Source organism: Pavona decussata, unplaced genomic scaffold (assembly GCF_977016875.1).
Source record: "Pavona decussata unplaced genomic scaffold, jaPavDecu1.1 SCAFFOLD_336, whole genome shotgun sequence".
NCBI classification, from domain to species: Eukaryota; Metazoa; Cnidaria; class Anthozoa; order Scleractinia; family Agariciidae; genus Pavona; species Pavona decussata.
The window spans coordinates 238,424-263,034 of record NW_028145724.1 but is presented as its reverse complement, the minus strand read 5'-3'; the positions used below and the strand labels follow the sequence as shown (position 1 = coordinate 263,034).

At 37.8% G+C, this 24,611-nt stretch overlaps 1 protein-coding gene across 2 annotated transcripts in view; it reads left to right on the top strand.

The window, feature by feature from the left end:
- Nucleotides 1–24,611, top strand: part of LOC146453337 (centrosomal protein of 83 kDa-like) — a 176,073-nt gene that overhangs the window by 27,106 nt on the left and 124,356 nt on the right. For both annotated transcript variants that reach the window (XM_085096714.1, XM_085096713.1), the window contains exon 5: nt 10,820–10,860. In XM_085096714.1, coding sequence (XP_084952840.1) covers nt 10,820–10,860 — 41 coding nt within the window. The remainder of the gene's footprint in view (nt 1–10,819; nt 10,861–24,611) is intronic.

Genomic DNA, 24,611 nt, shown 5'->3' with positions numbered 1-24,611 from the left:
ATCATGTAGTTTTCCTCCTCCAAGATTCACTCTGTTTTGTCTGTGCTGGATTCTCAACAATAACATTACAGGAAAAGGAAAACCGAAATTAATTTTAATCAAGTCAACAAATTAAGTCCTTTTGAAACCTCAATGCAGTATTTCAATACTATCCTCAAACAAAAAGCTAATATATTTAGGAGAGTGAAGTTTGTCTTTCGCCATGGATCAACGCTCAAAAGTTGTGAATCAAGCTCAAAAGATGCACAAGATTTGCAATGTGTTATACGGTTAATCTATGCAATAAGGACATTCACCATGAATGGAACGAAAAAAAAAAAAAGAGTTCTTTTCAGGTTAACTTGTTAAAATACAATTGCAGTCAAACCTAGCTTTAATGTCTGTTTGAGATGAGTCACTGATGGTGATAAAATGTTAACTGGAAATACATAACATTATTCTGCATCATTGCTGACGGAAGGGCTGATCGAATTTTATGAGGGTTTAACCTTAATTTTAATCCGACTTTGAGGAATTTCAATGCTCCTACTTGTCTGCAGTTTAGATATTTGTAGTAGCTCACATTTGACGGCGTCTGATTCTTTGTTAATCAAGCAAAAATGTTTGTCCTCTCCTTTCTCAATCGTTGTCAACTAGTCTAAGCCAGTTGGCACTCGACTCAGGTTACGTGACAAGTTTTATCGGCGTTACACCAGTAGGACAAGTCCCAACATTTGCCCATGAAAGAAAAAAAAAGAAGTAGGAATGAAATTCCAAAATAAGAAGGATACAAATCCTGAACAAAACCACCGCCACTGAGATTTTTCCTTTATCTTGCTTCGCTTTATTTTCTTTTGTTGCGTTTTTGCTATTATTTGGTGGGATATAGGAGGGAAGCGAGATTGGGTGGGGGTGGAACGTGGCAGTAAAAACTCAAGTTGACCAGAAGCATACAGCAAATGCATTTGTTGATGATCGTTAACAAACACCGTACTAAGTAAAGTATGCAGGTTCCTTCCCTCTCAGAGGTAGTCGAGAGAGATAGGTTTCTGAAACTCCTCTTTCGTGTCTAGTTAGCAACCGCACTTACGTCGGATAATAAAGTAAGTAATGAAATCTACTTTCAGAGAAATAAGACTCTACGTAGCTTAATGATCGAAATTCATGAAAGGCAATTGAACCTAAATGGAGGACGCATCAGCACCTGAAAGAGGTTGAAAATTTTAAGATCTTATTTTCTAGCATGCGCACTAGTGTCAAAGGACAAGGGGAACAACTGGTATTTCTCAGATTTTTGTGTTCGGTCTAAAAGATGGTGTTATCTCTTACGGGCCGTCACTGTTCAAGTCTGACGTTGTCATCGTAAACCCTCCTAGCGTGCTCCAGAGTATCCACCACACGAACAACCTTTGACAAGGCCAGTGGGAGTATCTTTCGAACCTGTGTACCATGGTCTAGTGATTATTCAATTTATAGTGGTCTTTATATGGCATCAGTTGAAGATATAACTTAATTACGAGTTCCAATTGGATTAGGTTAACCCACAGTACATGCATTGACAATGAACAACGATTCTTTGCTGTTCATTCCGCGGTCTCCCTTCGTCGTTAAAGATTTCTGACTTTTCCATTTCTCACACGAAGGTCTTACCTCTCTCGGTGGTGAAAGCATATAAAGACAAATGGAAAGTTTCAATCGTAAATCATTATTCCTGGAATAAAGTCAAGTAATGCAAAGCAGTGAATTTCTGTTTAAAAAAAATAGGGGAAAATCAGAAAAGGAAATAAAATGTTCTTTCTTGCTGTTAGTTTCACTCAAATGAAAACACTTTACCTGCCCTTTCTAGCAACAACACTGTTTCGTCCTGAATTTCTTCAAAGGCCCGATCTTTTGTGCCTTTAAAGGTGCAAGCGAACGTCCTTTTTGCACTGATTATAGCAAATCTTGCGCATTTTTTGAGCTTGATCCGCACGGAGAGGTGCCATGGCGAAAGAAAAACTTCACTCTCCTAAATAGATTAGGTTTTTGTTTGAAGATAGTATTTAAATACCACATTGAGGTTTCAAAAGCTCTTGATTTGTTTACTTTTCATTTTAGTTAATTTCAGTTTTACTTTGAGGAAAATAAAGGTTGTTGTTGTTGTTGTTGATGAGAATTCGCTACAATCCCTGGCAAGGGGGAGGATACATGATTTTCGTTTCAATCCGGCAATCAAATATACCTTGCAGATCTTGTCTTTCCTCAATTCCTTCTTGTAATTACAAAAATTTTTTTCGCACTGTCATCACAAGAGCAAATGTTGACATAGTTTATTCCTGTGCTTTTCGCGTGCTTGTGTGTCACATTTCACTTGTCACGCAATGAAAGTTATTCGCATTGTTCAAAACTCTCAATCTCTAATATGCCGAATATCAGACAATTTTCAGCCTGGCCTCGGGGATGTGATATCGCCAGATGTAATGTGAGTAATGATTGCAGACAAGTAAGAGCATTTCTTTATATCTGTAGTTTTCAGACGTGTTATCCGGTTGTGATCGAATGAGTCAAGTAGTCAGTAACAATGTTGCACTATTCTCCAGTATTTTCGACAAACACACAGAAAAACAAAGCCTGATTGGCGAGTGCATTTATACAGATTGGCACAGAGAAGATTTTTTGTTTCTACTTCCTGATCATAAATGTATACAGTGGTAAAAAAACGGACGCGTTTCATCCATGTGGCATGTAGAGAAACGACTAATGTTTACATTTACGTCGGTGCGCCATTTTTTCAGTTTTTTCTTGCGGTGGACTTTATTCGTAATATTTTAAGGACAGTGCCTACTATTGTTACTGCGCATACGTTCTGCGCATCTCGTGATACTCGGGTTTCCTATGGGTGGTGGCTACTAATACAAGGATATTTTTGCGCGGTTTAAAACTTTTCGGGGAAAGCAGAATTTAGCAAGTGCTTTTGGTATCCGAAAAGAAAATTAGGGGTAACCATGCATTTTTCAGAGATAATAAAGCTTCAATTTGAAAAACAAAACGCCATACATTGCTTTGTATTTTACTGCTTTTCAGAATAATTGTTGCTTAATACACCGTATTCACAAATGGCGGACACGCGCGGAAAAGACTGGCACTACGCACCAAAACGAGGCGTTTTAGGATAAACAAAAAAAAATTTCCAGCGAATGTAAGCTTCTAAAGGGTCGATAAGTGCTGAGTTTCTAAAAATTGAGTTTTTCTGATCACTTAGTCCGAATGAGTTCAAGTTCTAGTGTTTATTGTTTATTGGTTGGCTTCTTGTAGCAATCTCAAATGCAAACTAAACACTCACGGGAAAAAACTGAGTTAGATTGCTTGTTTCAAACCTTCGAGTGTAATGTCTACAGAAAATATGAAAAGTTGTTAGAAAGATCTTCACTCTAGCAGGAGCCACAAAGGTTTATTCAATGCATTTTTTGGAAAGGGAATTAAAACAGGTTTCGAAGGAAAGAAAATAAATCCACAAACGGACGCAGTTCCAAAGAGGGTTCCGTGGTGATAACTACTCGGAAGATCCGATCACAAAAGCTACAAAAACCGACTCCTACTACTATTGTGAACAGCTCTAATGCCTAAAAAACGAAAACAAAAGGAGGTGGAGGGAAGCTACTGAAAGAAAAGTTTAACTAAGGAAGCAATATGTGAGCCAACACTTGAATATTTCGGTACATTTTAGGCGCTTTTCCCCCGAAATAAAAAAAGATATCGGGCGTCGCAAGATTGGCCAAGATTCATGCAAGTCATTGAAAATGTGGCAATTACCAAAGTCAAGAGGAACTACTGGAAGTAAGGTATCAATTTTAAGAAAACGATCCTGCAAGGAAATTCAGGAATGTCACTCTCAAATGTGTTATATTGTAACTGCATTACAAGGAATGGCAAGTTTAGGAACCCAGTGTAAAGCGAAATACGATAATCTAATTCTAAGAAATTACCTAATTAAGTATGCAAATCTTTAATGATTTCAACCGAAATGCCGGTTAAAAAGCTGTGTTCTCTAGTCCCTCTGCCTGTTTCACGGAATACAATTTTCTCATTCAGGCAAGAAATGTTCCTTCTGAGCTTGTTCCATTATTAAACAGTTGGATTTTGATGACTTGATTGATTTAACAAATTATGAATTTTGAGGGGACTGCATTCTCTGCTCGTTGTTTACAGTACGGTTACAATATAAATGAATCGAAACAGACAAGTCTTGGTTCACCTGTTGCTTCTTTTTAAATTATTCGTCCAGCCGTTTCTCTCCACATCCTTCACGTCTTTTTGTTGTCGTCTTCGTCTTTTTTTTTTCTTGGTATTATAGCGGTTTAGACAAATGGTTGTAGTCTCTCTTGCGCTCGGAACGTCCGATACGACGTTGATCACGCAACTCTCGTTAGAAATGCATCCTTTTGTATCTTCATTTTGTTTACCTTCGGATTTACCATCTGCGCTCGAAAGTTGGATCCGATTTGTTTCCGTGTTTGTCTGTTTTGCATTTGGGATTGCTACAAGAAACGAACCAAGAAACACTAGACCTCTCTCGTTCGGAATAAAGCCAGCATTCCGAAAAACTTGCTGTGTAAGAGCTTATCAGCTAAATAGTCTCTCTGTGAGCTTGTACTCGCAGGCAAATTATTTTTTGTTTATCCTAAAACGCCTCGTTTTGATGCCTAGTGCCAGTTTTTTCCCGCGCATCCGCCATTTGTGAATACGGTGTATTATCTCTAAAAAATGCGTGGTTACCCCCAATTTTCTTTTTGGATTTTCATAGCCCTTCCTAAGATCTGCTTTTCCCGCAAAGTCATACACCGTATTCACAAATGGCGGATGCGCGGGAAAAACTGGCACTAGGCATCAAAACGAGGAGTTTTAGGATAAACAAAAAATAATTTGCCTGCGAGTACAAGCTCACAGAGAGACTATTTAGCTGATAAGCTTCTAAACAGCAAGTTTTTCAGATCGCTGGTTTTATTCCGAACGAGAGAGGTCTAGTGTTTCTTGGTTCGTTTCTTGTAGCAATCCCAAATGCAAAATAGACAATCACGGAAACAAATCGGTTAGAGTTTTTGTTTCCGAAGGATTCAGCTTTCGAGCGCAGATGGATAGAGATACTACAGAAGTTTGTTTGGTATGTCTTTCGGAATCCGAAGGTAAGATAGGTCTTGAAGGAAACAAAATGAACATACAAAAGGATGCATTTCTAACGAGAGTTGCGTGATCAACTTCGTATCGGACGTTCCGAGCGCAAGAGAGACTACAACCATTTGTCCAAACCACTATAATACCAAGAAAAAAAACAGACGAAGACAACAACGAAAAGACGTGAAGGATGTGGAGAGAAACGGCTGGACGAATAATTTAAAAAGAAGCAACAGATGAACCAAGATTTGTCCGGTTTCGATTCATTTATATTGTAGCCGTACTGTAAACAACAAGCAGAGAATGCAGTCCCCTCAAAATTCATAATTTGTTAAATTTGTTAAATGTTAAAAAGTCATCAAAATCCAACTGTTTAATAATGGAACAAGCTCAGAAGGAACATTTCTTGCCTGAATGAGAAAATTATATCCCGTGAAACAGGGACTAGAGAACACAGCATTGTGGCTTTTTAACCGGCATTTCGGTTGAAATCATTAAAGATTTGCATACTTAATTAGGTAATTTGTCAGAATTAGATTATCGTATTTCGCTTTACACTGGGTTCCTAAACTTGCCATTCCTTGTAATGCAGTTACAATATAACGCATTTGAGAGTGACATTCCTGAATTTCCTTGCAGGATCGTTTTCTTAAAATTGATACCTTACTTCCAGTAGTTCCGCTTGACTTTGGTAACTGCCACATTTTCAATGACTTGCATGAATCTTGGCCAATCTTGCGATGCATGATATCTTTTTTATTTCGGGGAAAAAGCGCCTAAAATGTACCGAAATATTTATAATCTGTAGATTCATTTTCTTTCCTTCAAAAACTGTTTTAATTCCCTTTCCAAAAATTACATGGAATAAACCTTTGTGGCTCCTGCTAGAGTGAGGATCTTTCTAACAACTTTTCATATTTTCTGTAGACATTACACTCGAAGGTTTGAAACAAACAATCTAACTCAGTTTTTTCCCGTGAGTGTCTAGTTTGCATTTGAGATTGCTACTAGAAGCCAACCAATAAATAATAAACACTAGAACTTGAACTCGTTCGGACTAAGTGATCAGAAAAACTCAATTTTTAGAAACTCAGCACTTATCGACCCTTTAGAAGCTTACATTCGCTGGAAATTTTTTTTTGTTTATCCTAAAACGCCTCGTTTTGATGCGTAGTGCCAGTCTTTTCCGCGCGTGTGCGCCATTTGTGAATACGGTGTATAAACCACGCAAAAATACTTCGGTATTAGTAGGCACCGTCCTTAAGCAAATTCTTTTTTTGGTCACGTAAAAAGGGAGCATTTACACTTTCTAGCTTAAAAATAACGCTAGTCTAGTTTTAAAGTGTAGCAAGATATGAGAGACAGGGTATTAATTTCACTGATTTCAAGTTATTTCCCTGGGAACAGCTCCTTCATCTCGCTTGAACGGCCCAATATAAACTCGCAAATTTCACCTTAAAAGAGTCATTCGATAACTTAATGCTAATATGGGGAGCACTCAAATTTAAAGCTAGTTATTTACGTGTAAATAACCTTGGCTTTTATCTAAAAGCTTCCGTGAACTGTAATGACACGTGCAAAGTAACAGGAGGAACATGAAGTACTGAAATGGCGAATTGTGTCAAAGTGCATTCCACACATCTCGGCCTAACGAGCTCGCTTTTCACGGGCCAAACTAAATATTTTAACATGATAAATAAGAAAAATTGCCCGTTCAAAAAAGTTATTTCATTACCAGTATATGTGACCCTATTTGCGAAAACGACCCTTAACGGAAATGACCGTTAAACCATTTTTCAATGCGTTGTCAATGGACTTTCAATGCATTGATCATGATTTTCAACGCATTCTCAATGCATTTCAACGGTTTTTCAACGTTTGTCAACGTTTCTCAAAGCATTTCTTTAATGCTTTCATAATGTTTTGCAACGCATTGGCAACGTTTTGTAGTAGAGACATAAAAACGTTTGATATGATAACTCAGGTAATCGAGGATTTCCCTTCCAATTCACGCACCCGTTTACACGCACCCAATATTTCATTAGTCCTATAAACGTTAACCGAATTATAGTTTTTACACAAAACTTGGAAGAAATTAGACAGACAAATACACTTTTTCCTCACGGTTTTATTACTTCAGAAATTTGGTTAACTGCGAATACAGAATTGAAATGTAACAAACATAAGCGAAACATTCCATGCATTATATTTTTGGCCGCGTTCTTGTTTGTTTCCAGTTGAATGCACATCACAAACACGCCGCAGACGCCGCGGCAATCGTGATCGCCATACTTTCTTGCACGTACCATTGAATTACCACAAATTGATCTATTAGATTGGGACAGTACATGTTTTGTATAAGTTTGTCATGCTTTCCAAAGAGTTGCTGAGTTTAAGTGCTCGGCTGTGCTACACTGGTTATCAGTTTTTACAGCAATGAATCTGCCGGTATAATTATTTAATTTAAATAACATAACACGGCGAGCGTGAAGTCTGTCACTGGATCATGTGGCAATGCAAGGAATAACAAGAACTCAAAATATACAATTCATGTAAGTTTCTTTTTCAAAAATCATTTAGAAATCATTTAAAATAATTATGTTGACTAAGTTTATGCCAGCGAAAATTACAACAGTTAAAGTTTGCATTAATTCTTTGATCTGCTTTCTTGATAAGCTTGACATGGTATGTCTGTTTTCTACGGAGGCATGAAACCACAGCCACAATTCCTTGACCTTCACTTCTTGTGGAAGGAGAGAAAGAAATGATGTATTCAAAGAAAAAAAATAATAAAAAAAAACATGAATACATGTCCGAAAATCTTTGACATTATTGACTGTCTAGCATCTAGCTTGGTGACATCTATTAACCTGCAGATTTTTCATGCGTGTCAGTTTACACTGACCTGACTCTTACTTTCAAAATTCACATTGTTGTGGCATGGAAAATATCAACTATAAGCTTGCCTAAATGAAAACTTGGAAACTAAATGATTGAGGATACAACATTTTTTGCGGCAATTTAATATGTATGTGACAAAAATTAAATACGGCGCCGTTCAGTCTTTTACATGTAATGTATATTCACTACACAAAATGGGACAACGTAGGCCGCAGTTTTTAAGCACTCACTCAGAATAGTTTCAACGTTGTAAAATGCCTTGTACTAGACCATTATTCGGAAATTGAAATCGTTTTTGACAATGGTTTCGATTCAATGCACAGCAAATTCAAAATGTGGTAAAATACAAAAAAATTCTCAAAGCTTTTAAAAAACGGATCCGAATTTGTTCGCTCGTGTAATGATTTCGAAATGGTTTTCAATGGATTTTCGGATTCGTTGAAATGTGTTATCAATGTTTCAAAACGCAATCCAAATGTTCTGCAACGATTTTGAAATGGTTTTCAATGAATATTTTGTTTCGTTGAAATGCATTGTCAACGTTCCAAAACGCGTTGACAACGTTTTCAAAATGCATTCTCAACGTTTGAAAATGCATTGCCAATGGAAAATGGTTCAACGGTCGTTTCTGTTAAGGGTCGTTTTCGCAAATAGGGTCACATATTCGTATACCCCCGATGATATGGTCATCTGGAATTTGGCTAAAATCACTCTATCTAAGGAATAGCAAACATTGTATTCTTTACGTGGACAACTTCAAATGAAAGAATGTTCAGGTCGAGATAAATTATAGTTTGGAAGCAAGCACAAGGGATGTAAAAACGATTGTGAAAGTATCAATCCGAGAAAACGTTGCCTTGTCTTGAACGAAAGTTTTGAAAATGTACTAATTTGCAAAATTTCAATCGGGCATCGGCCACGTTTTGGCCGATTTCGAACTTTCCCAAGTTTTGCCAAAATAAAAATTTGCTGGAACTTTTGAATGTTGTTTTTGAGAATAGTTCACCAAAAGGGTCTTTTGGGGCAAATAAAAAGAAATTCGAATTTTCGCTTCTGTCGCCGGATTCTCGAAAGTTACTGACAACGGCTCTTAATATTCATATTTTCGATTATCTGGACTATTTATTCAAGTCCCAACGAGTCCGGATAATCGAGGTTCGACTGTACCAAGTTCACAGAGAAGACGACCCCTGACAACTAGGGACTAAAGGCCACCGCAGAGGCAACTGGGGAAAACCAGAAACTGACTGAAAAAACCTGTTATTCTGTCAGGTAAAAAAAACTGAATGTTCAAAAAAGAGAAAAACCAAAATCAGCAATGAATATCAAAAAGATAAAAAGGTGCAAAACCCGAAAAAAAAAGTGCCCCTATTGTAAGGAAAACTTCGCTTGTGTGCAAATCTGAAGGGAAGAAAATGACACGTCCGCAAATCCTACGCAGATAAATTCTTTGGACATCTTAAAATAATCTTTTAATAACTTGTTTCGATCTGTCTGTTCGAACAATAACCATGATTTCCAATCTATAATGCCTAACAAGAGCTCATACAGTACTTTTCCCGTTAATCAGATTATCCCGTAACTGTTCATGAATGTGAAAGTGTTGTTTTGCCGGATGGTGTGTCGTACTAAGGTACGGAGTTCCACTGCAAACTCAGACTGATTTGGTTGAAACTCGAGAAGAAACATTCTATAGTGTTTTCGCTGTTTGACTGACAATGAGATACAAATTAATTCAAAAAAAAAAAAATAGCCAAAGCTAGCATTTATTAGGTGACAATTAACAAATAAATTTAACAGTTTCAACATCTTATTTTCTTTTTTTTTTAATGCGCAGTCCGCCATCAGCTGTCTGCCATCCGCCATCCCCCTTCCGCATCCGTTCGTCCATATCCGCGAGTCCCTGATTGATGTTCTCATTTTTTGTCTTAATCAAAGATCGTTTATTCCAGTGAGCTGGTGCATTTCAAGTAGGACTGTCTGCCTCTCATTATCTGGTTGAAAATGGAGATATGTGGTTCATAACAGAATTAGGCACTGGGGCCAACAGTACCGGTAATGCCATGGCAATGTCAAACTGGGTGTCATTTTGTTTCTTACCTGGCATACATTATTGGTGCCAAGTTTGAGCAGCATCATTCAAATATTTCCCAAGATATTCTTGATTTTATAATAATAATAATAATGATAATGATAATGATAATGATAATGATAATGATAATGATAATGATAATGATAATGATAATGATAATGATAATGATAATGATCTGACCAGCTCCCAGTTGGCTTGATAGCTCAGTTGGTAGAGCACTGCACTGGCATTGCAGAGGTCATGGGTTCGAACCCAGTTCAAGCCTGAATTTCTTTCAGGCTTTCTTTTTGTAACTGCTTAAATTGCATACTAACTGCGAGGATCTTTCTTCTATTTTATTGTATATTATTGTTATTTTCAAAGGTTTCCCATCATGCGAATGTAAGGTTAAGTTAACAGACCAGCTCCTATACATTATGACTTTGCAAAATGACTCACATACATGTACATACGTACGTACATACATACATGCATAACAAGAAAATGGCAATAAATGAGTGAATGAGGCAAGAAGGGCTAATTTGAATGCAAACAAAAGAATATTAAAATGGAAGACGTTTTGGAATAAGGTTTATTTGTTGAGTGACTGGGACTTTTCTGAAAAAACGCTTATAGTTTAAAATTCCTCCATGATTATTTTCTGTGGCCATTCACTGACTGGGATGTTTTAATTATCTTTCTTTGTGTTATTAACAGCGATATGAAGCAATGGAGATTGAAACTGATAAGTACAGAAGGTTAGTGTTTGGAAACTTGTGTGGTAACTGTAAATTATACAATCATTGTAACAGTGGTGGAAATGCCATTTTTAATAGTTAAAGGACCCTGGTCAGCCATTTTCGATGCCATCGAAATTATTGATATTGCATGGTGAAGCCAAATCTTAATGCTCTACTGTAAGTTATGTAATCCTGAAAGTATGTTTCATTATCTTTAGTAGTTTCACAGTGATTTCGTTCATTTCGACATACTCCAAATAAAATATAATAGCCAAACTTTCGCATATTAACAAAAACAAAGGTGTGGCTGACTAGGGCTCTTTAAGGTTTACCTGTTGTTGTTGGTTTTTTGTTGGTTACCTACCCCAGACCTACAGCTCCTTTTCTGGACATCTGGTGTTGTTTTGGTTGATCCAAGATTGTGACATAAAAGAAAAGCATAATTTATGACTTCCATTTGCAGCATCTTTTACCGTAAAGGGATTTTTATTCGTTTTGGAGACATTGATGCTACCGATGTGGCACTGTTTTTGTAGAACAAACTGGCTTAGACTAGTCGATGCATGCATAAATTACTGTTGTTGACCATATCATATGGTAAAAATTGCTAATGCGTGATAATTTTAATGTTACGTTATTGAGATGAATAAGGTGTCTTGACATGTTTAGGGGATTCCCCAGCCCCCAAACTATTCAATAAGCCTCAGTGTTCTTGCTTTAGTAATCGTCGATCAATTTAAAAGTCTAAATATGCTTTTAACTATTAATTTTTCCAGGTTTAGAGATTTGTTAAAGATGTTAGATTTTTACACACAATTTGGTTGTTTTGGGGGACAAATGTTTCGTTGTTGTACAGTGTGTTACATGTACAATGCAAATTAAATACTCAAAACCCTTTGCAGCTCATTTCATGCATGGGATGATAAGAAAAGTTCAGTTTACCTAATGGGTTATAAAGAGATTGAGGTTTTCAGTTCAAATTTTGAAGAAAGTGATAAATTCATGTACTCGTTGAATACATGTATGTCGACAAACGTGGAAAGAAGAGAAAGGGAGAGAGAAATAAAATGAAAATGCAGGCGATGAATAAGCAAAGTTCAACGTAAAAGACAACGACTGACGAATGCCAGCCATAAAGACAGAGTATTTTGCCATTTCAGTCGGTTCGGTGCACCTTGTGGAAGCGGAGATAGTAAGTTACCTTTCTCATTTTTTCTCTGTTTGTGGGCGGGTGGTATCCTGAAAATTGTACAATCTATCTCTCACGGTCACGGTAACAACATGCGGGATATCTTGAAGTGAAATGGTTTTACTCCGATCCAGCTTAACGAACATTGAATTTTTTTTCTTGAAGTGAAACTTTTCGCTCACTAAATGTTGTAAAACAAACGAAAAACTCAGTAATGGAATAAAGGATTGGTTGTTCTCCAAAGACTTGAATATTCATTTGATTTTGTTGACAAAACTTTGCCGTTTTGCAGTTTTTTTTGCAGTGTTGGCACGTCATTTGACTTAGCTTAATAATATTGCTAACTGCAGAACAGTCTTTTTAGCTCAGTTTTATGGTCCATGTTCATTTTTTCCCTTGGAGTTTTATTTTCTGAACTCGTTCCAGGTTACTTCATTTGAGAAAATTTGATTCTTAGCTTTAACAGTCAAACAAATGCTTCACAACACAGAGGTTATGCCAATGATGATAGTTGGCAAATTCGTCTTTCACACATTGCTCTAATTTTAGCATTGATTTGTGATAAATTATCTTTACAGAGAACAAACACTTAAAATAATAAGACATAAAGGTAGAGAGTAAGATGTGTGCGTATTTTTCACTGAGTCTTTTTTAACAACTTACAAGCGAATGTAGAAATTTGAAATTTGAAACGAGATGGATTGAACATGGTGAAAAACCGACTAAGTACTTTTTTAACCTAGAAAAAAGAAACTATAATCGTAAGGTGATTAAGTCCTTAAAGAAATCAGATGAGCAAACAATTCTTGACGAAGCGAAAATATTAGAGGAAATCGAAGCGTATTATAAACATCTTTATATGTCTCCTCTGGACACGGCCGGTAATGATTCTTTTGATAACTTCATTACAAACCTAGACATAACTAAACTTGAAAATGAAGTAAGAGATGAACTGGAAGGTGAAATTACTGTTAATGAATGCCAAGATATTCTCCGAACTTTTAAAAGGGGAAAATCGCCAGGAGAGGATGGTTTTACGTGGGAGTTTTATAATTGTTTTTTTATATACTTGGCCAAGATCTTGTGGATAGCTTCAATGCTTCGTACTACATAGGTGAGATGTCTATCTCCCAACGCTGAGGCGTTATAACCCTTATCCCGAAAGAAGACTCTGATCTTTCCTCACTAAATAATTGGCGCCCAATTACGCTACTTAACCTAGATTACAAAATTGCATCCAAAGTGATTGCTAAGAGAATAGAAAAAGTCCTCTCGCTTCTAGTTAGCCCAGACCAAACAGGATTTATAAAAGGAAGGTACATTGGTGAAAATATTAGACTCATCAATGACATTCTGGAACAAACAAGAATCCAGAACATTCCAGGTATCCTTCTACAACTGGATTTTCAAAAAGCTTTTGACACAATTGAATGGAATTTTATCCAAAGAACAATTACATTATTCAACTTCGGGGAATCTATCCAACGTTGGGTTTCTACCTTTTACACTAATAGTCCCAGAGTGCTGTCCTAAATAATGGTTTCAGTACAAACTATTTCGCACTTTCAAGAGGAGTTAGACAAGGATGTCCCTTATCGCCCTATCTTTTTATTCTCGCAGTTGAACTTTTAGCTTGTAAGATTAGACAAGACAAGGAAATTCAGTGAATCAATATCTTTCAAAGGGAATTTAAAATAAGTCAATTTGCCGATGACACCATCCTCCTGAATAAGAATAGCAATTCAGTCAGAAGAGCCATCACTGTATTGGACAACTTTGGCGACATATCTGGTTTAAGATTAAACCCCTCGAAAACTAAAGCCCTGTGGCTCGGGCCTTGGAGACATTGTGAAGAGAAACCATTCGGATTTAAGTGGCCTAAAGAGCCTGTTCGTGTCCTAGGGACGTATATTTCTTATGATGAAAAGCAAAATGAAAAATATAACTTCCAAGCCAAACTGCAGAAATTGCAAACTGTTCTGGACATCTGGAACTGACGCAATCTTACAATATTTGGAAGATGCCTCATAGCCAAAAGCCTTGGAATTTCGCAACTGGTTCACATGACTGGTTCTCAGACTATGTCAAAGGAGGTATACGCGCACCCAGTATAGATGTCATGGTAAAGTTGCTGAACCTAGCATGGATTTCGAGATTTTTACCTGAAGGGCAAACTTACAAGGAATCTTGGAAGGTCATTTCCAGTTATCTGTTGGAAAAATTTGGCGGCCTCAAGTTTTTATTAAGATGTAATTATGACAAGAAGTTTCTTGTGCGGATAAATTTACCCCAGTTCTATAAATCGATTCTTCAAAATTTTCTAGAGCTAAAAATATCCTACAAAGATTCTCCATATGAGAAATTTGTGTTATTCAACAACAAAGATATTCTGCTGGATGGATCTACTATCTTTTATAGAAATTGGCTGAAGAAAGGTGTATACCTTATACAGGATCTTCTAAATTTGGACGGTAATTTTCTACCGTACCCAGAATTTATAGAGAAATATCAGGTAAAGTGTAATTTTCTTGCTTACTGGTAAGTCATCTCCGCAATCCCTAGGCATCTCCTAGAGATGGCGAGGGCGACCGTCATAGATAAAACAAATTTCCTGTCAGAACAGATGTTCCCACTTTCATCAGAAACCTCTATTAGCTTACTTAAAATGAAAAACAAAGATTATTATCGATTATTAATTAACACGGAGAAAACCGAACTCAAAGCGAAAACAAAGTGGGCTTGTGATTTACGGGTAGACCAAATCCCCCTGGAATCGTTTTTCAGTGAAATCCAATTTTTATGCAAAGACAACAAGCTAAGGGAATTTTACTTTAAACTTTTGCATAGAATAATAGTCACTAAAAATGAGTTATTTTGTATGGTATAAAAGACAATATGCTTTGCGAGTACTGCCAAATGAACGATTCAATTATTCACTCTTTACAAAACTGTACTTTGACAAAACAATTTTTTTCGGAAGTTATAAAGTGGTTCAATAATGAAAATGCCACCTCCTTACGCTACTCACAGATAGAAATATTATTTGGTAGAAAATTTGATGATAAAAATGTAGATTCGTGTTTCGTCAGAAAGCTCAACTTCACCCTTTTATATGCTAAGTATTATTTATATAATCAAAAGATATTGTGTAGTGAAATTTCCATGATTGATTTTATAGCAAATCTTAATCAAAAATATTCATTGGAAGGTCTTACCATGTAACATTTTCGTAAATATTATTATAATATTATTATTATTATTATGAATATGTAAAAGATCGAGTAGATGATACCTTGTACTGATATTTTGTAGAAGTGCTTGTAATTTTGTGTATGTGTGTGTATTCTCAATAAAAAAAAAAAAATTGAAATGCGATTTCATTTTCATCAAAGTCTAGTCAAGTCAAGTCTATAGCCTTTCTCTCTGAGGTTTATACGCACGGCTTTCTTGATAAGCAAAATTTAACAAGTGAGTGACAGTGCTACATGTATGTAGTGCGCATAGACACTGTTTGCAGAACCATATTAGATATGCCTTGATCAAAAATAGACATGTTATTCACCGGCTTAGGCTGGTCTGTATAGGGAAAATCTGTGTCCTCTGCCAGTGTTAACAATATATATTTCATGTTTGCCGTGATGGCACAAATTCATGCCTTGTTTACAATTCCAGCAGCATCAGCTAAGCACTTGTAACAAATTTCTTCATGTTTCTGATCGGTACATATTGATTACATAGTAGTCGATCAGTTGGAATCTAGTGAACAAAACTCTATGCAAATATCGTTTTGAGCACAAAGAAAACTATCATAACTCAATAAATAGCTAATCCTGTCCTGAATGTTTATACCTACAGTGTACACAATGTTTTAAGATCTTCTCTCTGAGGTTTATATCCATGGCTTTCTTGATAAGCAAAATTTAACTAGAGAGTGACAGTGCGATGTAGTGTGCATAGACTGTTTGCAGAACCATACGCCCTGATCATCTTGAAAACTAAAAAAATAACAGAAACAAAAATAAACATGTTATTCACCGGCCTAGGCCGGTCTGTATATGGAAAATCTGTGCCCTCTGCCAGTGTCAATAATATATATGTATTTTCATATTTGCCATGACGCCACAAATTCATGCCTTGTTTACAATTCCAGCAGCATCAGCTAAGCACTTGTAACAAATTTCACGTTTCTGCTCAGTGTATTGATTATGTAGTGGTCAATCAGTTAGAATCCAGTGAACAAAACTCTATGCAAATATCATTTTGAGCACAAAGAAAACTATCCTAACTCAATAAATAGCTAATCCTGTCCTGAATGTTTATACCTACAGTGTACACAATGTTTTCATATTCTTTTAGGCACCCAGTTCCACATAATCATGTAGCTTAGAATGTCAGATTTATTGAAATAGTTGTTGTGGATTTAAGAGGATACAAGTTTTAAGTTCAAGTTCAAGTTTATTAAAAGATTTAAACATATACAAAAAGAAGATGTATGTGTAATTAAGAAAAAATACAAGTTTAATTCATGAGCAAACTAACAACCATTAATGAAAACCAAATGTAATTTCTTCCACTGAATTTGACCTGCTCTTCCTCCCATCAAAAAGGCACTGTTATAATTGTTAGGTGATTGTTCGTTGAAAGAAGCCGTAGCGGCCATGAATGTTTTCAGTTTTTCAACCAAATAAATCGGACCAAGTTTTTCGCTTTTGACACAAGTAATCTTTTGCTGTTTCTTGTGAGAAACAAAAGTTCACCTTTAGGAATTTCCTTTGTAGCTGTAGCACTTGATTTCCAAGTATTTTTGGCACAAGAAATCTGGCTTAAAAGGTCAAACTCCTAAGAACCTAAAAGAAGTTGTTGTTGTCGTGGCACAAAATGAAGAAACCAAAAAATGCAGAAATGGCATGCTCAGCCAGTGAGTAATTTTGCCCTTGGTTGAAGGAAAGTTAAGAAAAAATGCACTCTGTTTTGACCAATCAGCATTCAGTAGTTTTGCCCTCTGTGTTATAAGTAACTAAAGGTTATTAAATTCATACAGAAACTATAAGCAGAAATGCTATTACAAAAACTAATTTTGGAGCTCCGCTTTTAACCTTGGCTAAATATAAAAAAGTTTACGGTATAAAGGTTAAGCTGAACAGAAATAAAATTTAATAGAAATATGGTGTTACTGACACATAGTAGTTGAACGCAGTACATTAATTAATATTTATCTACAGCAGCCTTACACTATGACTGCTTATGAATAAAACATTCACTTTTTTTTAGACTAACTAAAATGAAAAGATAAATGGTAGAAAAAGCAATTACAATCTTATGGTAATGCGAGAGAGGGTGATAGGAGTGCAACCGAATCAGATTGCGCAAGAAATGAGATTGCCTGAGATAAATGATTGCCATCTTTTGTTAAAGTCGATGATAGTGTTATTTTTGGTGGCTATAAATTGTTCTGTCAGGGCTTTTTCATGCAGCTGTAGTTTTTAAAGCTTGAAATCTAAGGATTTCTTGTTTAAGAAGCTCTTATACAACAATCCAGTATTGTCCAATGTTGGATGTACACCTGTAAGAAGCGTACATTGTAAGTACATCTGATATAGCAAAGATATTCATGATCATTTAGAAAAACAAGATAATTATACGCACTAAAGTTATGGGCTTAGAGGGTCACCTGCTGTATAATATGCTGCCGGAGGTTAAGAACACCAGATACCAGCTCAGAAGAAAGTCAGCTGTGAAACCTAAAGTAAACACGAAGCATTTTATGAGTTCTTTTGTAAACTGCCAAACAGTTAAATACGAGTTTGCTCCTTAATTTCACTAGAATTATTGTTATGTCAAGTACTGTAGCTTGCTTTTTACACTCATGATTTTTGAAACATAGGATACAGTCAAACCTGTATATAACGGCCCTGTATACAGGATTTTTTAATTTTTTATTATTTTTTTAAATTTTTTTAGATAAAGCTAGTGAGCAGCACGTCTGTGAACTCTTACAGTTGTAAAACGATTTATTTTCTCCTACGCGTTTCGTGTGACTAATGCACACTTCGTCAGGGAGTTTTACAATACAACAAAAGTGACCTGTATATATACCTAGCTACATAAAAGACTAAAATTAATAAGTTTTACATTACGTAAAACCGCACCTACGCTAGCAGATTTACATGTAGGAAACAGGCGAAAAGGTGTGCAAGGCATTACATATTTTGTGCTTGACATAATTTTGGGACCCACAGTTTTAGCTAAAACTGTGGGCCCCCAAAAAATTTTGTACAGCTTATTTACATATATTGTGCAGTTCCAGAAAATGTCCATCCCCCCCAGGAAGGTTTTTTTATTTTAACCCCCCACCCCCTCGGAATTTCCGTTCCAGAGGGTTTATAAAGACCCCCCCCCCCAACCCTCCGGAATTTCCGGGTTTTTAAAACCGTTCTCCCTGAACCCCTCAGAAGTTCAAAATCCACTTAGACTAAGAAAATTGATGACGCACACTATTACGATCAATTTTTTTTATTATTGAAGCAACGTCGACTACTCTTAAACTAGTTTAGCTATTTACAACGTCACTTCGCTATTTTACTTGTTTATCTTTTTGCTAAAATTATATCCGGAAATATTGGAAAAAACTCTAAAATGGTCGATTTTTTAGGTCAATAAAACACGGCTTAATTCTTTGTTGTTGCGTAGTTTACGTTTATAATTTTCTGGAGCGCTTAAGAAATTATCTCTATCACGTTTGTTACAACTTTTCTTTTTCACCTAAAAACGACTGGCGCACGCCTTAGCAAATTCATTTTCGTTATGACCTCCGCAGAAAAACGTTTGCTATTACCCTGAAGAAATTGCTATGAATATAAGTTGCATATTGAATATATGATGCTGGATTTTAATTTATCAAGTAGAATTTTGAAGAACTTTGAAAACCTAGTCGAAAACTGGCTGCATGCACAAGAATTGAAAGCCGCCTTTGTGAACAGTTTCAAAAGGTTCTCCTTTCAAAACTTCCAAATTAATTAGTTCGTGGATTCACATCTCAGAATGAAATGAATTCGAGAAAGAAACGAAGTTTGTGTTTTCAACGTTTTATTTCAGGTTTTTATAAAATAAACATCGCTGTTTCAGGTCCAACGTAATTCAATCTTGAGCAAAATTTGCATATATCGGGAAAGTTTCGCATTTGGTGCCAAGGGATCAAATTTCAACTCCAATGTTCCTGGATGGAAATATCTCTGCAGAATCTTTTTCCTTTCTTCCAGAAATCTTTTTTGTGAAAGATTGCATCGGAGAAATTACACATTTTGTGGCCGCGGTAAAATAATTTTCCGTGGGAAATACATTCATCAAATACGACAGCGCTGACAGCACGCGCGTTGTACATTTCGTCGTGTCAGAAATAGATTTCAACCGCAAACTAGCCTGTGGAACTACGAGAAGGCCATGCTCATCAAAATAGTTGCTTTGTTCAGAAAACTTTCAATCTCTTCATTTGATGCTACAATACGAGTAAAGAGGGCTTTTATTTAATTTAAAACTCGAACTTGTAATGATTGTGAAGTCACAGCCATGCACGGCATGATATGAGGCTGATTGATCGCGCCACAAAGTCGAACTACAAAGAAAAATACCTGTCACGCGTTACTTTCGCTTATCAGAAGGATTAACCAGACAACGCTTCTACCAAAATGTCTTTTTCCAGAATGATTCATCGTTTGCGCTGCTTTTGTGCTGGATTATAAATATTTTTCTGCAGTGGCGACTGAAAATTCGTGTCAGCCAACTTTGTGCCTCGCTTACAATTTTTATCGTGAATTTCCTTACCCTCTGAAGAAATTCTTCATAGGAACACCCCCCAACCCCTCGGAAATTTCCGTCTATTAATCCCCCCCCCCCCCCCTTGGAATTTCCATTGACCTTCCGTCGGGGGGGGGGGGGGGGGTATGAATATTTTCTGGAACTGCACATTAGCTAAAGTTACAGTAGACTTGTAACAGACAGTGCAATCCAAATCTGGTAGTATCCGGCTGATAACATGCTTGATACGTGCGTGACTGCAGTAAAAGGTGGTTTTAAAGACAATAGTATTGTTAACCCCTGACCTTTTGTTAGGTTTACTTCTAAGCCAACCCTTCCTATCACTGTAACGTATTGCGCGAAACAGTGGAAGCAAAAATCTGAAGGGATAACCTCTCACCGTAGACGTTTCCAAAATTTCTCCCTAGTCTCAGCAAAGGATGCAAAGGAAGAACTATTTATAGCGTACCTCATTAATTCCCCCTTAATAAAGGCTTTCTTATTGCTAGAAGGGTGAAACGGCTCGAAAGGTATATACAGATATTTGTTAAGAGGCTTTTGAAAAGTGGGAAAATGCAGTACATTTGATGAAATATCTCTATAGAGAAACAAATCCAGAAAGGAGATGCTACTATCGCAAATACAGTAAGTAAGTTTAATACGATCTGTTTTGCTACCCAGATTGTCAAGAAATTCTAGAAGGGTATCTTTAGGGCCGTCCCAAATAGCCAGATTGTCATCGATGAATCTTTTATAGAGATTAAGATAACTCGAATATCTTTCTACGATATCTTTCTCGTGAAGATACATGAATGCATTAGCTACCGTGATAGCAAATGGGGTTCCCATGGCGATACCATACTCTTGATGAAAGATGTCCGAGCTAAACTCCGAGGATGAATAATTATTCTCTAAGACAAGTCTAGCGAGCTGAACCAATAATGGAGTTTCGGGTGCCTGTGCCTCTCGAAGAAGTAGATCGAGTGCTACCAATACTTTCTTAGTATCCACATTGGGATAAAGAGAAACAACGTTCGCGGTGACTAGAAAGCAATTGGATTTAGGCAGGATCGTGTTCTCCAATAGACATACGTATTTTAGGCTTTACAAGCTCATCAACAAAAATACTAATAGGCCTGGTGATATAGGAGTGAGAAGCCGCTACAGGTCTTCCCACCATAGGCGTCTTATGTATCTTAGGGATAACAGAATTTAGCCGGAGTAACAAAATGATCATAACTATGGAGGAATCTAGCTACATTAGGGACAATAAACTGACATTATGTTGACATAAGCTGTTCACGACGCTTAATTACAATATCACGGTAAACATACCAGTCCCCGAGAGTGACCTTGGCATATGAAAGTTCATCGTGTAAATGTCTGAGTGTCTTGTTTTTGACCCAGTCCGTAGACAGAAGCGCTGGGCCTAAGCTTTTGTCAGTTGGTAAAACTCTGACAGTGCGGTTGCTTTTGAGCTCTCTGAGCTCCGCTCTGTCTTGGCTTGTGAGATTGTCCTTCCAATGTGGCTTGCATTCAGAAATGCTTCTCCGGAGTTCCTTGCACAATTCAAAGAGTTAGTCTTCAAGTTCGGGGTTTTGTCGCGGTGGATTCCAACCAGTAGGTACGTACAATCGAGGATTGAAGTCAGGATCCTGTGGTTGATCAGCAAACAAATCTTGTAGGCAAACTCTGCGACAAGTCTTTGATCTGTAAATCAAACTGAGCTTCCGCGGGAGGCTTGAGCGAAGGCCTAAATTAAAGACCCATGCCCAGAACTTTGGACTGGCGCTCAGTGAGATTTACACGAGAAAAGTTGTGGATTTCCAAGTTCCGTGGAAGAAGGTGGTACAGGGGTCGTGTTGCCAAGTTGAAAAGCCGTTTTTCCTCGGGAGAGCGACTGTATTTTACGGGGCCAGAACCTTTGCCCTGGGCGTTTTTTGCCGACAAGTGAGGACGATTGACCCGTTTAGATGGATTAGATCTCGGCGATTTGGAACAACTTTGCGGCGACTTAGATGAACCCTGTCGACGCGGCTTGTGTTGTTGCCGTTTTGAATGACTTTGTCTTCCAGGGTTGCTGGAGAAGGAGACCTTTCTTTGCCGGTCGCTGGCGACAGGTTGAACATCGTTTGCGTGATGAATTTCCTGCCTGATTATTTGGCGAATCAACTGTTCTGATGGAATAAAGGCCTCGTTCGATTCCATGCTTTCTCGCAGTTTGCTTTCTTTGAGAGTAGTTTCTGCTTGTGGCGCTTTCGAAGCCCAATTGACTGCGTTGTCTGAGGAGAGGTTTTCCGCAAATGATGCTGCCATTTCGACGAGACTGTCCACCTGCTCTGAAGTGATTTCCTTACTTTGAATAAGGTAGGTCTTCCACTTGCAAATGGTACCATCAACGTTTGCTTCTCTTGCTCTGAGCTCTTCCCGGTTAGCTTCTACATCTGTGCAGAGATTATCAATAGCAGCGTCCAGCAGCTTGAGTTCTGCCTCACGAATAATGTCGTCGAATTTCGCTTGCAGAGTTTCGTTATTGCCTTTGGCTTTAATGTTTCGAATGCGAAGGCCCTTGGGGATCGTGCCCTCTGCTGCATGGTGCTCCAGTACTTTGATTCTTGCCAAGAGAACCAAGCAAGACTTTTTGCTGTCTTGGCATTCATCGACTCTCTTTCTCAGAATAGACTTGATTGTAGAATCAAGTTTGGAGTGGCTACCGGAGGGTATTGGTGGTGGCTCTTCATTGTCCGATCGTCGACGCATGAGTCCAGCGCTGCTATCCTCTGTGTTGTTCGCCATGTGGCTTCTTCTAGTGCTAATACAGAATTTTTTAGATAAAACTAGCGAGCAGCACGTCTGCGAACTGGCTCTCTTAGCACCTTTTATCATTGCTTCAAATACTCCTCTGAAGTGGGGTGCTGCAGGTGGGTGGAACTTCCATTCGATTCAGTACTGCTTGTCAATTGTTTTGACTATGTCGTTGGGGTTGAAATCACCTACCAACCATCATAATTCTCTCTCTACACCGACAAAGTGCATACCATTGTCAGAAATGACGTAGCGTGGTATCCTCCTCCTTGCTCTCATGCAGCCAAAGTCGTTGATGAAGCAATCTTCTGGAGGTATTTCTTCCATGACAGAAATTTTAAGTTTGGTGACCATTTTCTCATTTTGAAGCCTGCTCCTCCGATCAGTTCTGATAGTTTTTGTCGCAACGTCTGTTATTCCTTGACAGTTTCACAGGAATCCAAGACATGGTATACGTACATTGAGTTCTCGATCGTTACAGCAGCACTTGGATATGGAGTGGAATATTCCTGTTCATGGGTCGGTAGGATAAACTGGGTGCAAAAGGGTGATGCCGTATTTCCAAATAGAACTCAACTGAACTCATAGACATCAGGGTCTCTCATGTTGTCAAACTCCTTCCACAAGAATCTATGGTAGGGACGATCTTTGCTGCTGATCCCAACTTGACGTGACATCTTGGAAATATCCGCAGACAGGGCAATAGATAGGCGCTTAGCGAAGTTGGGTTAGAACATCCAACAATTCTCTCTGTAGTTTTGGACCGGGTAGAATTGCATCGTTTAGGCTTTTCCATTGTATATCCCAGCGGCACCAAAGACAATGCTTACTTTTGTTGTTTTCTTGTCTTCTCTTATTACTAGGTGGTGCGGAAGGAACCACTGGATTTCTTCTGTTAAATGCACTTTTGTGATGTACCCTTTCTTTCTGTAGGCTTTGAAGCCTTGGTTGTAGGCATCTGATATTTTAGGGGCTTTTTTAAGCAGCGACTTTTCTTGCATCTTTAGTCTCGACAGTGCCGTCTCATAATTGTCATCGAAACTTGCTTCTCCATTCCTCCAAGGGATTCCCATCTCATGCCATCCGTCTTCTCTTTGGTCTTTCTTTTATGGTAAAGAGCAGCTTTTTCATCTAGTATGAATACTTGGCTTTTAGACTCTGTGATACCCACTGATTTGGGCTCCCAGAAACTTCTTAGTAGGTCATCAACTTACTCTCTGCTTATGATGTGGCTGGTTTGATATATATGGGTGAAGTAAGACTTGGTTTTGCAACGGTACTCTTCCACTATTGTAGGTCCAAAACAAACCCATCCTAGGTTTGTTAGTCTTGCTACAGGGTTGTCTGGTTCATGTCCACAAATCTCTTGCAGTGCAAGGTGATATAAGGGATGGTCACTTCCGATTAATACGTCAATATGCTGTCATTTGGCTACTCTTTGGAATGGGATCGGAATCAGGTGGGCCATTTGGTCGTCAGCTCTGACCATTCAATGGCTTGTGTATCACTTATGATCTTGTTTAGTACATTTGCTTCCCGTTTAGCTGTGAACTCTGATTCGATGTTGGCCACTGTTAGTTCTATTTGTCTAGAGCACTTTGTGACTTCCACCCCAGCCGTGCTTGCAATCATAATGGTCTGCAGTTCACCATGTAGTGTAAGCTCTCCTGCGGCTGCTTCTGTCATGTATGAACCTGTGGAGCATGGATCTAGCTTGACGTTTACCTACATAAATTTTGGTCCACTACTGATTAAGGTTAGCAAAACCATTAATGATACAGGCTCGGCGCAGCTAGTTGTGTGTCTTCACTGTTGGGTGCGTACTCTTAGGTAACGGTCCATTATTGATTTCAAGGGGAGATCCTGATCTGGGTTCACCTCTTGAATTAAGCTGCTGGCTCTGGCTGAATGGTGATGCCTCTGGTCAAAGCTGGCTGGGCTGACTGTGTATTCTTTGTCGTGTATGTTTGTGTTCATGCAA